At 44.3% G+C, this 14,608-nt stretch overlaps 1 protein-coding gene across 2 annotated transcripts in view; it reads left to right on the top strand.

The window, feature by feature from the left end:
- LOC144154766 (protein sprint-like) overlaps positions 1-14,608 on the top strand; it is a 54,444-nt gene that overhangs the window by 22,914 nt on the left and 16,922 nt on the right. For both annotated transcript variants that reach the window (XM_077685879.1, XM_077685880.1), the window contains exons 10-15: positions 988-1,090; positions 4,511-4,600; positions 4,744-4,859; positions 8,363-8,438; positions 9,645-9,776; positions 12,100-12,157. In XM_077685879.1, the coding sequence (XP_077542005.1) occupies positions 988-1,090; positions 4,511-4,600; positions 4,744-4,859; positions 8,363-8,438; positions 9,645-9,776; positions 12,100-12,157 (575 nt within the window). The remainder of the gene's footprint in view (positions 1-987; positions 1,091-4,510; positions 4,601-4,743; positions 4,860-8,362; positions 8,439-9,644; positions 9,777-12,099; positions 12,158-14,608) is intronic.

Raw genomic sequence — 14,608 nt, forward strand, 5'->3', positions numbered from 1 at the left:
CGTATCTGGACAGCAACATGCCTGCCAGTTATTTGGAGAAGTTACTTAATCCTCACTATTACGTGTCAACGTGGCTGGACATAACTGCGCGTTATTTTATATAGGGCAATTAAAATATTTCTCTGGGGAAAAGGGAACTTTCGTCATGTTCATCTTGTCTGTTGCAGATTACGGCTAGTTTTAAACACTGCTAGTTTTAGAAAGACGACGATTCTCAATAAACTGCGGTTATCTGTTAAAACACTTGTGCCCTTGGCCGTATGTTTTTTTTTATGCTGCTACTCTTAATGAACAAAGCAAGAGACAATACTTGTTAGATGCATTATGTTAGTTCACAAGCAGTAAGCTGTACGGGCCAACACTGGTATAAATTTGGAAAGCTCTGCTCAACTGTATTCTCCCCCTCTCCCTCCACCCCCGTTTTTTAGAGTGAAAGTTTATTTCTTAAAAGCAATACAACGATCTTAATATACAGACAAGAGTCCCAGGGAGGTACCTTTGTGGCTGCTTTGTGAAAGACAAAACCTCTTTTGTTGCTCTGTTTGTACTTGATGTCATCATTGATCGCCAAGGGTGTCATCAGGAATTTTTCGTTCGTCCACTGCCCCTCGCTAAGGCTTCTCCCAATGACCGATGGCACTTTCTTCGGTTTCCAGACTCAATCAGCATTTCGGTTACCTCAATTTCTGCGGTTTCCTCATCTTACCCGCTGCTTGTCCCAGCTCCCTCCTAATTCTGTGCCTCAGAGTCCATGTTGTTACACCAACCTCCTACCTGTACTTTGCATGACATGTGCCCGTTCCAACCCCTTTGTCTGTACTTTTTTCTCAGTGATTTTGAAGTGTCACTCGTGGCTGACCACTGTTTCTGGGCCCAGCGTCCCAGTTTGTGTGTTTGCTACAGAAGGAGTTCATTTCATTGGGGACATTTGATTCATCCAGTTGAATTCATTTGATTCACTTCGCATCCTTCCCCTCCCACTTGCAGGTTGGTGCAAGAGCGGAACACAGTGTTTGCCATGACAATCGAGAACTTCATTCAGTGCACCCAAGAGAGCAGCGAGACATCACCCACCGTAGTCATGCGCAACGTGAGTGTCCCTCTTGTCTTGGCTTGGCTCGGCTTTGCTTGTGGCATAAAAGCAAGGGCAGGTTGACTTTGGCTGAAACTGGAGTCCGTATTATGCGCAGTGTTATTGGCCTAGTGCAAACCATTGTGTTTACGTCAGCTTCCACCGTAATACGGAAGCGCTCGCTCAAAGTGAGGTTGTTATTTGTTGCTTCAACTGTACAGACCTGCACTGCAACCTGTGACCCCAGAGCGCGAAATGATTGGCAAACAAAGTTACTAAGAGTCCTGTGTGACCCTAACATGTAAAGAGCCGGCGTTTGCCCGTTTCCAGCAGACAGCCTTAGTAGTAGTTGGATCTTCTGTCTTCTTTTAAAGACGATACTCTTTCTTGGGCTAGTTAAACACAGAAATTTCGGTCTGTTTGTCTGTCTGTCTGTGACTCGATTCAGCCACCTGGCCAAAGCGAAACGAAAGCTGCGCACTAGAGTCTTATATACCCACAGGCAAATCTAAAAGTCTACGTCCGGTGTCAGTGTTCATACTTGTCAACATTGTTGAACAAGAACGGGACGGTATGCAAATATAAGGCAGCAAATCAATACATGAGTGGTATTTACAGTGTTCCTTTATTAAAAAATTTACGGATGCTTGGTTTTTGCGATAGCAAATGAAATATGACATCAACTGCAGAAAACCGCCGCCTGCTGTTGCGTGCGCCACTATTCGCCGCGAGCTCGACATGTAGGTGGCGACAGCGTCGCGCTGCTAGTGTGGATGCTCCGCTGAGCGGCCCGTAAGAATGCACACTGTGGGCGCGCTTCGAGCCTTTTTCTCGCCGTATGTGCGCACGAAAGGTGCAAACAAGAGTGGTATGCTGTAGTTCGGTTCCTCAACGTTCAATGTAAAGCATGGAAGCGGCAGTCAGTTTTCAATACTACGCCAAAAAAAGCGACGACTCATCGGGAATCTCAGAACGGCCGTAATTGTGACAATGAACTTGTACGCTGTGGCTCGTAGCAAGCTCGATCTTTCCAGACTATGGCTTTGAGCCTTCAATAAAAGCATAAATAGAAACTAATCAGGAAGCCTCGATCTCTGAAATTCAGTTTACAACAACAATCTCAATCGCTTTCACTGGTAGCATGACACATTCTTGCATTTGTGGGATGCCCTGAAATAGTAACCCTACTTAACTGCCCCGAAATTCTTTTTAAGAGCTTACTATATTTTTTGTGTGTTCAAAAGGCAACATAAGATTACTGAATTTTGATCAGCGCAGAGATATAAATGTAACCGCTCTAACGGGTCTTTTAAATGAAATTTTAGTGACTCTGAAGGAAGGTTTGATGAATAACGGTTTCGGGTCACTTATTTACGGCTTTCGTCGCAAGTGAACTTGCGAATTGAATTGTAAACGCACACAGTACAATCAACATCTCATGTTTAGCTACGTTTTCGCAAAGTGACAAGCAGGTTTCCAGTGTGCAAACCAAGCTTCTGGGACCTCACGGTGAGCACAAATTTTCTGTTACGGCTGCTCTGTTGACCATTTGCGTTCCTTTTAAAATCTAACAGGTGCCTGCAACAGCGAGATGTGTTTGCATTCTTGCGTATAAGGTCGCTTACGAACCCTAAAGATGGCAATAAATGAAGTTGCGCTGTTGCAGATGTAGTAAAACATTTCCATTTTATTTCTCGTTGCGAATCAGTGCAACGGGTTCCCGGTAATTACTTCGTTTGGTAAACTGAATATCGCCTTTGTCTTGGCATTTACTTCTTGAGGATTGGTTAAAAAATAAAATTCTGTACATTTCGTTTTTTTTTTTTTCGGGAAGGGGGAGGGGGGGGGGGGGGGTTCCTGCCAACGTTGCAAGAGCAGCGAGAAGAGAATGCATGTAACGCGAAAAGCCAAACTATGGTTATCACTATTACTTACAATCGAAACTACACTAGGCGTTGTGTTTGTTCTGTAGCGGTGAAAAAGCAGTACTTTAACACGTATTTTCAAAACTGATCAACCCCCCCTTTGGTCCGAGATTGTCCAGGAATTGTGGCTCGCCTTTTTCAAAATTGAAAGCAAGCATTGTGGGAAAAAATGTTAAGGCGTGACCATATTAGACATTTGGTTATGCTGAGTGAGACACGTTTCTGGACAGGGTGATTCATGTCGGATTTGAAAATGATATATATGAAAATGACACACGAAATGCCACATGACTGACGCAAACTCACAACTGCTTAATTTTACCGAAAAATCCCCCCTAAATACTCTTGCGCATCCATATAAACGTATTTTAAATAATACGTAAAATTAGCAACTCGATACAGTTGAATAACTGTTTATTCCTCCTCCTTAGTATAAACAACGACCGTCCAAAAATGGTATTTATTTTAGAATAGGTACGGGAAGGACACGATCACACAGACACTTGCGGGTGTAAACTACTTGTCCGGTAATGTATGGGCGATAGCGCACGGGTCGTGTGCAGTGTAAATGTTTTTGTTTGTTTGTTCTTTCTATAAGGACACAGCGCAATTTTACAAGGGTGTGGAATTTGCACGCGTATGCGCAGGTCTTGTCGCTTCTTACCCGTTTCGCGTACTAAACGTTTATCCTTTAAATAATCACCACGCCAGTTTCAAAAAGCACCCTTCAACGTTCCCGAAACGGCAGACGACTGCACTCAACAATACGAAAAGTGCAATGTGTGGAAGCAATGTTTATAACACGTTTCACACTCAAGCGGTGACCACGGCGAAGATGCTTCGTGGAATTAAACCAGCGCATTAACCCGCAACGGCTGCTGATTATTGCGTTTCTAGAAGAAATGCGCAAGCGGAGGTAACTATGTCATTGCTTACTGCCAAACGAGCACACATATTGGTTGTTTTGTCATGTGCAGCACGCGTCTTGCGCCGCACGCAACGTGAAAAAGCAGACGACGCGAGAGCGCCATCCACACTAGGAGCGGTTCGTCTCGCCGCCGCCAGGGGCCGACTGTGTTCGCGCTCGGGGCGAATAGCTCCTGACAGCATTTTAAGAAATCAAAAAGCAACAGTAACGACAGGTTCCACTAGATAGGTTCCGCGTTCCGCTTGGAACTCTCGTGGAGCAGGGCAATGTGGATCTGTAAACGTTGTAGTCAGGTGCCTCGATGCACGCACGTCTCCGCCGTACTGCAGCACTGGCATCGAGGCACCCGGCCTGGAGCAGTGGAACACGGTAAATTTAAACTGGCATGAGCAAACCTCTAACGTGTATCTTTGGAGGAACGAGACGGGAGAGGAACAGCATGAGAGGGGAGCGGGAAAGAGAAGGGAGGCCTTTACTTGGCTGGGGTGCCAGTCGACTATTGCCTTTCATCGACATTTGGAACGAAAGGAGCAGACACACGGCCAATCTTTTTTCCCCCTTTCTTCCTATGCTGCACGCATACAGATCCGCCAGTTCATGAGCGGCATGAAGAACTACCTGCTGAAGCACGGGGAAGGGCAGTTTGAGCAGCTGGTCCAAGAGGAGCAGTCCAAGGCAAGCTTGTGTTTTTCTGTTTTCTAACCTTAGCTTTTTGGTTGTCCTGAGATGTTTTAGAGCAGGCGGCATACGCTGTCTATTGGCATAGGACTGGCATTGAGTAACCGCCTCTCCTCCCAATCCTTTTCCTTCTCTCACAGCTGAAGCCGGACGAGTTCATGAACATCGACGCCATCATCGAGGTCTCCCTTCACCGGCTGGTCATCAAGCCCCTGCGGCGATACCTCTACCAGCTCTTCGTCAAGCAGTACACGCAGTGAGTCCATACTTTGTGCTCGAAGTTGAGCAGTGGGTTTCGTGTTAAGGGGGCACACTATACTCGGTGACATATTAAGAACGGCACCGGAAGTTGTTACCGCTGTGCCTTATCACTGTAGCCGGATGTTTCTCCGGGCGGCGCAAGTAGGGCGTTACTGGGAATATTTTGAACATGGTGTGAGCCGTTTCCGTGATTTTTTGGACTTAATATGCTTATAAACGACTTCAGTGATGACAAACATACCTACTGCGTGAGACAAGGCAGACGATATCACGCATTCATAGCAAACCCCTTTCAAAACGCACGCGCACTGACGTCACGGGTCCGGCGCTTTGGCGGAGTGATACACTACATGAGGTGGTGCCGTTCTTGAGTTGCAACCAAGTATAGTCTTAGGCGCTTTTTTTTTTTTTTTTTTTTTTCAACCAGTGTTGATGAAACTTTACGGGCTTGTTCAGTATTTTCACTGATTTCACATATCCAGTTAGTTTTGATGTAAGGCATTTAGATTCTGAGTTAATTAAATATCTTGCTTGATTGTTCTGTTCTTGAGAACAATAAGGAAAAAACTGTTAAACAAAAATTTACCAGCAAGGCAAGAATAGATACCAGAAGTTGTGAAAAATGAAATGTGGGAAACTTTTTTTTTTTTTTTTTTTGCGATCACATACAAGTTTACATCAATTCTAACTTCTAGGTTTGAAGTGCTCTTCCTAACCAATTAAAATTCACTCTAATTAAACAACTACTATTTATTTATTTCTGTTTCTGTAATACTGCCGACCTTTGAAGCAAGGTTCTTGGCAGGAGTGAGTGATACAGTATACAGATGACACAGGATAGATGAACATGTATATGAAAACAGTTCACTGGGGTACTGCCAGCGAACCATACAGCACCACATACAAAATCAAGCCGGGGAGAAGCAAAATTTCACAACAGGACTGCACAACACAAGAGATAAGCAAGAATAAATGCGTCGTTGTCTTCAATGACAAGATAACACACTGACCACATAATTCGCTTTTGAAGCAGCATTTTAGCAACCGGCCCAGGACAAGCAGTAGGCGTTGCGGCGCCGTGCGCACACGACATGATAGTCCAGGAAAAGAACGAATGGAGGGTGTTAATCAAAAGTTATTTTTTAATGCTGATGGAAAAGGTTCAAGGGACGCCCACAATGTCTGCTCTTAGCCCATTCCACTCACGAATGATTCTCGGGAAAAAAAAAAGAATTTTAAAGGCATCCGTTCTGCAAGAGAAGTCTTCTAGTTTTTTAGAGTGTTGTGAGCGTGGAGAACGGCCAACCACTGGTTCCATGTACGTATTTTTATTTATGCCTGTTTTGTCATGGAAAACTAGGTACAGAAGTTTTTGCCTGTCATAATACCGTCTCGACTGTAAAGTATCTAACTGCGCGTTTTCTAAAAGCACACTGGGGGATATGCGCCAACTGTAACTGTTGTTGACAAATCGGATGGCTTTTCGTTGTATGCTTTCTAATTTTGCAATATTGACCTGTGTGTGAGGATCCCAGATCACTGAGGCATACTCTAATATTGGTCAGACATAGGTTTTGTAGGCTAGTAGTTTGATTTCTTTTGTAGACGTTTTCAATGTCCTTCTGGGATACCCAAAGGTGGGCATGGCTTTCTTTTTTTTTTTTTTTTTTTTTTTTTTACACGACATGATCGTTTTATCGCAAATCTGAGGAAATTATTACTCCTAAGTATAGACGGTATTCGTTGAATAGTTTAGCGGTCAATTTCTTCGCTTGGCAACACCGGAAACGGCCACGGACATGGCCGATGCGCCACGGACACGGCGCAGCCTGGGCCACTGCGGCCGCACGCCGAAGAAAAAAAAGACACCGGCGTGCGTCATCTGCTCCGTTCCAGTCCGATTCTAAACTGTGGCGCCAACAGAGATGTTATTAATCGCACTCACAGTGAACTCGACGCACTACTTTGTGTTCGGCGAAGAGTTCGTAACGTGAAACACAATCATGTGTTTCACAGTCGTCCTTAGCACGGACAAGTGCCGCCATCCCGCGGAGCCCGACGTAACGAACGAGTGACGGCGCACTAACGCGGTTGCATGGAGGAGAAAAGGGGTGCCTGATCTCCAGGCCGTGCGCACAACGCCGCCTAGCAACAGACGCTTGGCCACAGATATGGCGGCGCACGCTTGGTTGCCTGCATGCATTCCACGCCATTGAATACCGAGGATTTGTAGTTATTTACGGTTGATAAAGCGTGACCATCGATTCAATATGAAAATAGTATTAAAGGTTCCCGCTTTCATGTAATCGTCATGGATACTGTCCCGTAATCATCATGAATACTACTCAAACGCGAAATGCAAAATCTGCTTCTCTTATTGGATGGTTTTCACAGCTTCACAGCGCAAAAGATGTGATCACAGCTTCACAGCGCAAAAGAAATGATCTTCCTAGCTGCACTGCATGCTGGGATGTGGCTCTCGAGAATTTCCTATCACTGCGCTACTAGTCAAGGCAAAAAAGTGGGGAATTATGGAAAACTTGTTATTTTTATGTTCAAATCGGGCCTCTAGGCATTTATAAGTAACTGATACTGTTCCAAGTATGAAATTTTCAGATGAAAAACAAAAAATTTAAAGAAAAGTGACACCTAAAAAATGCTTTTTCGGGCAATTTTTCTGCACCCCCTAATATTGAACATGAAGGACGCACATGGACACAGCACTATAGTGCTAGAGGGGACAGTAACACTCTGTCCGTGCGTGTCCCTCCTGTTTGTCGTCTTCGGTTGCACTGTTCGCTCCTCAAATATGCTCTACCAAGCAGCCCAACGAGGCGCATTGTTAGGCTGTATTTGTTTGAATAATTTCGAATCAAATCAGATGTTTCACAATTCCTGATGCAAACTTGAAATTCGCATTTTCTTGTTTATGCCAAATAAGTAAATTGTAGAGGGAAAAAAAAATATTAAAAGAAAACGACTGCTAGACTTAAGCTGGCTGAGTTTTCAGATTATTCTCGCAAAACAGGTTCAATTGTGCACGAAATAGCACAAGGAAGTACCCAACTAGCCAGTGCAACGTGTCTTATGAGGCTTTGTGCCTGGAATGCTTTCTACTGGGGTTTTCTGTAAATTTGGTCTCCCTCTTGCCTTTGTAATCACCTTTCAGTCGTTTAGACGTATGTCGTCAGAATTGGCGCTCGTGTGAAAAAGCTTTCTCGGGATCTCCTTAAAGTGCCATTTGTGTATGATGATTGTTTCCACTGTGGTGGTGTGAAACAAGAACAGCTCTTTGCATTCCGTTAGAAGTAATATAGTTTTCGTGGCCTCGGAATAATTCGTAGTTCTTCACTGTGCCTTGCCTGGGTGTTAATTTATTTCATCAAACACCAAATTCAATGTTGTTGTTTGAGTGGGTCTTGCAGGACTTTTTGTAGCATGCCTGATGCCTGGCCTACTACCAAGGCTGCCTCCCAATCACCCCTGCGTGTCTTCCAGGTCTGGTTCGCTGAAGCTTCTATCTGACAACATCAAGTTTGCCCGGACAAAGACACCCCAGGAGCTTGGCATCAAGGTAATACTATCGTGAAGGTCACCAGTACAGGGAAACAAAGCTGGGCCAATGGTTTTCTTGCCTGTCGTGACCATTTCCATTTGTCAACCTCAGAAAGTGTCTTTCTTCACTCGCACATGGAAGTGGGCTTGATTCCCAGCCACGGCGGCGGCTATTCTGATGGAGGTGTGTGAGCTAAAACGGCCGTGTGTTCGAGGTTTCGGCACGGGTTAAAGATCCCCAGGTGGTCAAAACTAATCCAGAGCCCTCCGCTACGGCACGCCTCATCGCCTGTGTAGCGTTGGCGGGTGATACCCCACAATCAATCAATCAATTCTGTCTTCATTTAGAGAAAAAAAAAACAGTACTTCAAATAAACTTTGAAATTGGCAGGTTGCTTGAGCAGTTCTGAAAAATATTATGTTGACCACTTACTTTCATGGGCGACTTGAAGGTGAATTTGAGACAAATTATTAACAAAATATTTCATTAGGATTTATACTTTTAAAGTAGGAGGTTATTTGGCACATGAAATATGCTAAAAAGTAGTTAAAGAAAGCAGATGTAATACATATGCTCGTGTCTTGTGCTGCACTTCATTGGGGCCTAGGCTGTTGTATGCAGTCTAGCTCAGATCGTACTGTATTTACTCACATAATGATCGCACCCTTTTTTTTTTGCTGGGAAAATTTGTGCAAAGTTGGGGGTGGGATCGTCGCATGGGGTAGAATTCTGGCTGAGCATTTTGGGGTACACAAAAGAGAATATAGATACGTTGCGTATTGGAATTTGTGAGGTTGGCACTGTAAGCGGGAATTCAGTTTTGAACAAGACTTACCTTTGTAATAAATGTATGTGTTCATTATGCACATTATACACGAGCTCACTCATACTCTGAATCCAAACTGTCATCGCACACTGCCTCGTCACGAGTCCACACTGCTATATTGCTGACTGCGTTCTAATGCTCCCAAAGCAAGTGGTGCTTTACTTATGGTGGCAAGGTCAGTGTGTGATCGTGATGCGACTTTTTGATTAGAAAAATTAGAGGTGCGATGCTTATATGAGTACGATCATTACGTGACTGAATGCAGTAGTTTTCGTCAAGCGTTCGTATTCTGCGTGTGGCAGTGACCACATTACCATGTACGTGCATGTTTTGTCCCATTGCCGTGCTTCCCAGTGTAAATGTGTGCTTTCTGAGCGCTACCCCAATCGTGCCCCCAGAGCGACCTGGAGCCACCCCGAGGAGTAACTTTGGAGCTGGTGCAGCACTTTTTGTGCAAGCTCCAGCGGGCCTACTCTCCGTTGCGCAAGTTGGAGAACCTGCTGGCTGCCATCTCGGTCATCTACAGCAGTGTGAGTTTTGAGGAGAAAGGGGGACTGAGTGGGCAGAGTACGGCTGTTATGCTGTCTTACACTGACGGAGCCGTGAATACAAAATGTGAGTTTGGTTCATTAAGGGCCTTAAACCTGGTCTTACAACCAAAAACGTTTATAGTTATGGGGATAAAAATTGGAAGACGTACATATGTAGTTTTTCATTCTGATTCTAGATATAAAATTTGTTTTCGTGTAAATGACTGCATTCAAATTTATTTGGATTTTTTGACAGCTTTTGTAAAAAAACTGCTGGAGTGATGCAGCTGAACAAGGTACCAGTGAATTGTGCACAAATCAACGAGTGCAATAAGGCTAACCGTATCCTTCTATCTGGTCTGTAGCAGAAGTTACGGCCGTCTGAAATTTGGGCCTGGAAGGCAAAACCGGTTTTCTGGTTCCCACCTTCCAAGCCCAAACTTCAAACAGTTCTAACTTCTGCTACAGACCAGATAGAAGGATACGGTTAGCCTTATTGCACTCCTTGATTTGTGCACAATTCACTGGTACCTTGTTCAGCTGCATCACTCCAGCAGTTTTTTTACAAAAGCTGTCAAAAAATCCAAATAAATTTTAATGCAGTCACATTACACAAAAACAAATTTTATATCTAGAATCAGAATGAAAAACTATACATGTCCTCCAATTTTTGTCACCATTGCTGTAAATATAAACATTCTTGGTTGTAAGACCTCGTGCCCCCTTATTAAAAGCGCTGTTTTGTGCTGTTAACAGTGACATCAATTTTATCGCAAATTTCATACGAATGACCGAGAAATTAAAGTCCACAGATGAAGTAGTGGCAACTCCCGAATCACTTTTCAGTGATTTCTTGATAATGTCACGGGATCTTGTTTGAAATTGGCGGCTGCGTACCAATGCCAGCGCCAAGAAACATGTCCGGGCGACTGTTAATGGGACCTCTAGTTCTGTGTTGTCTTCATACTTGAATGCTAATGTGTAGTCAACACACTCATTGCTATGTTTTCAGTGCTGGGCCATATTACGCCACTCCTGCCTACATTAAGTCACTGCAGCTTGAAATATGAAGGGTTTTCACTATTACTTGAGGGTTTTTTTTTTTTTTTTTCGGTTAACACTTTCGTGACTGTGGAAAAAGCGGTTGTTTTTGGGGTAGTCCGAGAAATAATTTTTTCCTGCCACAGAAAATGATTGATGCTAAAGTTTAAGCTATGAAACGATAGAGGAGGGATAGGGCTTTCCAGTAGTACTAATTTTAAACAACGGATTTATTGTGGCTTTTATCAAAAATTATATTCAAGAAAAAAAGTAACAAAAAGGAAAGAAAAAGATGAAAACATCAATGCTACTTTGCACAGAGTAAACATACAAAAAATTAAAATATACAATTTGAATACAAGGCACTTTTAGAATAATACTGCAATTATGAGCTCTGTAAGTATGAAAAATACAAAAATATAAGCACTAGTGCCTATCATGCAACCACACGAAGCAGTTACTCGAAGCAGTGAAAGAAAGGTTGGGTCCACTGTGCAGCCGGCGCCAAGTGGTCCCGCCCGAACAGAGCCGACACCCTGCAGATAAGAGCTGTTACCTTTAGAACAGGCCGGATATGTTAACATCAATGTGTGGCAGAGATAGAACGGCCTGAGAAGAAAGTGAAACTTGCCGGCGGATACCTGCTGGCATTCCAGGGCGGTTTGACGCACTTTTGCAGTCCGTCCTGACATCTTACGAATCGAAGTCGCCTGACGTGTTTGTGCTGCTAGTACCATCATCGAGAGATTACAGCTCAGATTCATCGGAATCCGTCAAAATTTGCCATTCCCATGGAGCATCGGCAAGCGGCATCGATTCCGCAACCAAAACTACGCGCGCCCGGCTTTGAAGGAGCTCTGAAAATCCCCCCACGGCGGAGAAAAGAAAGTCAAAAGTGAAACTGGTGAAATACTTTCTGTTTTACGTTTTGGATGGCGTTAGCTGTCCAGAAGCGCTTGGAGAGGGCCAAAATATGAATTTGTATTCCTCGATAACATACTATCATTAGGAATAGGCACGGTCACGAAAGTGTTAAAGAAATGACTTTCATTGCTGGGATGGAGTTCCGTGAGTTACCAGAGGCAAGTTCTTTCAAGCTAAACAATTTTGTATTTCATCCTCGTGGCCCCTTTAAGGTGTGGAACAAGTGAGGGGCAAGCATTGCATTGCAGGCAGTATACTGTCTGGCAAAAACACGGAGGTACGTGTTCAGTGTGCCTTGCAGTTGACTTCAGGTGTGCCGAGCGTGCATCTGATGCCTTGATGGTTTCCTCGGGTGCAGGTCCAGAAAGACCGCAAGTCCCATCACGACAGCGAGTCTGTCTCCTTAGGCGCTGATGGTAAGTTGGGAGAGGCACTGCCAGCTTTTCGATAGCGTCAGTCCATTGCGAAGAATGGCCACCCATCACCATCAGTACCGTATTTACTCGTGTAATCCTCGCACCCCTAATGTGAGCTGCCAAAACTTCAATTTTTTGTTTTCTCGCACCCCAACAATGGCAACGGCGAAAGTCGTCTGCTTGTGAAACATGCATGATGCACACACTTGCTGCCACCCTGTTTGACGTAGAGCGTAGTGTATCCAGACGTGCCAGGCGCATTGAAGCCTAGCGCCATCTCTCAAATGCTGCTCGCACTGTTTTTGGGCCGGTTTCACGTGCGCACTCTAGCGGCGTTCGTGCATGCAGTGTCCGGTCGTCCCTTCATTGGAGGAGCAGCAGTTGAGAGCTCACTTTACGTCATTTCGAAAAGTTTTTCATCGCTTTTTTCTGTGCTGGTTTCGGTGCCGCTTCGCCATGGGGCGGTACACCAGTTATACAGCTGCTTTAAAGCTGAAAGCTATCGAACACACTATAGAGCCGCATAAGGGCCGCAAGCCGGCCCTTCGACGTCAACGAGTTCAGCGTGCGCTTCTGGAGACAGCAGCATGAGGAACTGAAGGCGACCAACAAGATGCGCAAAGTTAAAGGAGCTGCGCACCGAGCTGGCTGTCATTCCAGGTGGCTTAACTTCCATGCTCCAGCCTTTGAACATGTCTTTGAACAAGGCGTTCAAAGATATCCTTGGATTGCGAGCATGCTCTGGCGCTGGCCAGCAAGATAGGGAAACCATTGGGGGAGATACTGTACAGCTGGATATTGGAAGCGTGGGGATTGCCGCACGTGTCGGCGTCAAGAGCTTCAAGAAGACCGGCATATTGAATGCCCTGGATGTGACTCGCGACCACTTGGTGTGGGATTGAGATGAGGCCTCTGAAGCCGACGTAGAATCCAAAGGTGATGATGAGGCAACGACCAGCAGTGTTAGCAACACTGGCTCAGACTAGGACTGTTCTTACTTGGGTCCCCCACTACCAAATGTGGGGGGGGTGAATTCGGGCAGCGGCTGGCCGCAGCGAATAAAGTTTTGAGCTTCAGGCCTGCGTCGACCCAGTACTTTTATTACGAAAGTAAGTCCTGCTTGGAAATGTCTTGGTTACGTATAATACCTATTCAAATCTTATTTAAGGGGGCAGTTGGGTCTTTGGGGCCGAAAAACGGTAAAAAAAAGCGTTTTCTCAAAAATGGCATTTTTGGCCTCCACAGCCATTTTTCTATCAGTCTGTAAATTTGCTCATCAAAAGGCACCATATTTCGTTGTTATTATATTATAATAGCATTTTAAAGTGCACTCTACAGCTCAGCTAGCGCAGAATTCGATGGTGAAACGGCACTTTTCTTGCAATGCAAAGCTAGCATTTCATCCTCAGATATCTTGGCACCCAGAGCAGGTGCAACTTTAATTCTTTTTGCTTCTGATACCGAAATGTGTGGAGAATACAATGTTGGAAACAAATTTTTCAAATGGAGGCTTTGGAAAATTATTTTTGTGTTCAATAGGCACCACCTGCGAGCCATTTCTGGCAGAGCGCGGGAGAAGCGAAGTTCCCTGTGTTGTAAAACGACCAAAAATAGCTGAATCAAAAATGTACTTCCTATGTTGTATTGTTTAGTCATTTGTCTGCCTAGCCACGTGGTAATTGCCATTCTGTATGGAGTGGTTATTTCATAACTGTGACCGAAAATAATGGCAATTAATCATTAATTAACTCAAAATATAATCAACTTACAAAAACTCTAATGGCATATTTGAAATCAGCACAAAAAACTCTATAACACAGTGCAGTTTCATTAAAATTGGTTGGTAAATAAAAAAAATAGCTCTAAGACCAGTCTGCCCCCTTAAGCCCGTTTTTACCGTGCAAATTTTTTTACCCGCATAATTATTGCACCCCATAACTTCACACTGATTTTTCTGCAGAAATAATGCGAGGATTACGTGAGTAAATGCGGTATATTCAGCCACTGGCTTAACACACATATTAAACATGGCTTGAGCTCATATTTAGCACGCTTTATTGAAAGTGTGCTGCAGTGTGTGACAATGGTGATGAAACTGTAAGCACCGTTTGCACTCGTTACATAACTGTAGCCTATAACACTCCCCGACAATTTTTTTAACGCAGTTTTCTTGTGTATGATTTGGGATGTTGCGAATTGTGAGACTGGATGGATGTATGTTGCTTAGAGTGCCCCTGGATAAGATTAAGATACGTAGTACAAAGAAACTTCAGTGGTTAGTGTGTGTTCTGTCTGCGATAAAACTCTGTCTGCAATAAAACTGTAATCTAGTGACTCTGCTATGAGAAAACATGGTGTGACTTTAGTGTCCCTTTAGTTCCAGGAGACACGTTTGTGTGAATGTACCAAAAGCAAATTGCACCTGCCTACTGCATTAGCCCAACAGGAGGA

This window comes from Haemaphysalis longicornis, unplaced genomic scaffold (genome assembly GCF_048455015.1).
Source record: "Haemaphysalis longicornis isolate Haplotype H1 unplaced genomic scaffold, Haemaphysalis longicornis Haplotype H1 scaffold_90, whole genome shotgun sequence".
Classification (NCBI taxonomy): domain Eukaryota; kingdom Metazoa; phylum Arthropoda; class Arachnida; order Ixodida; family Ixodidae; genus Haemaphysalis; species Haemaphysalis longicornis.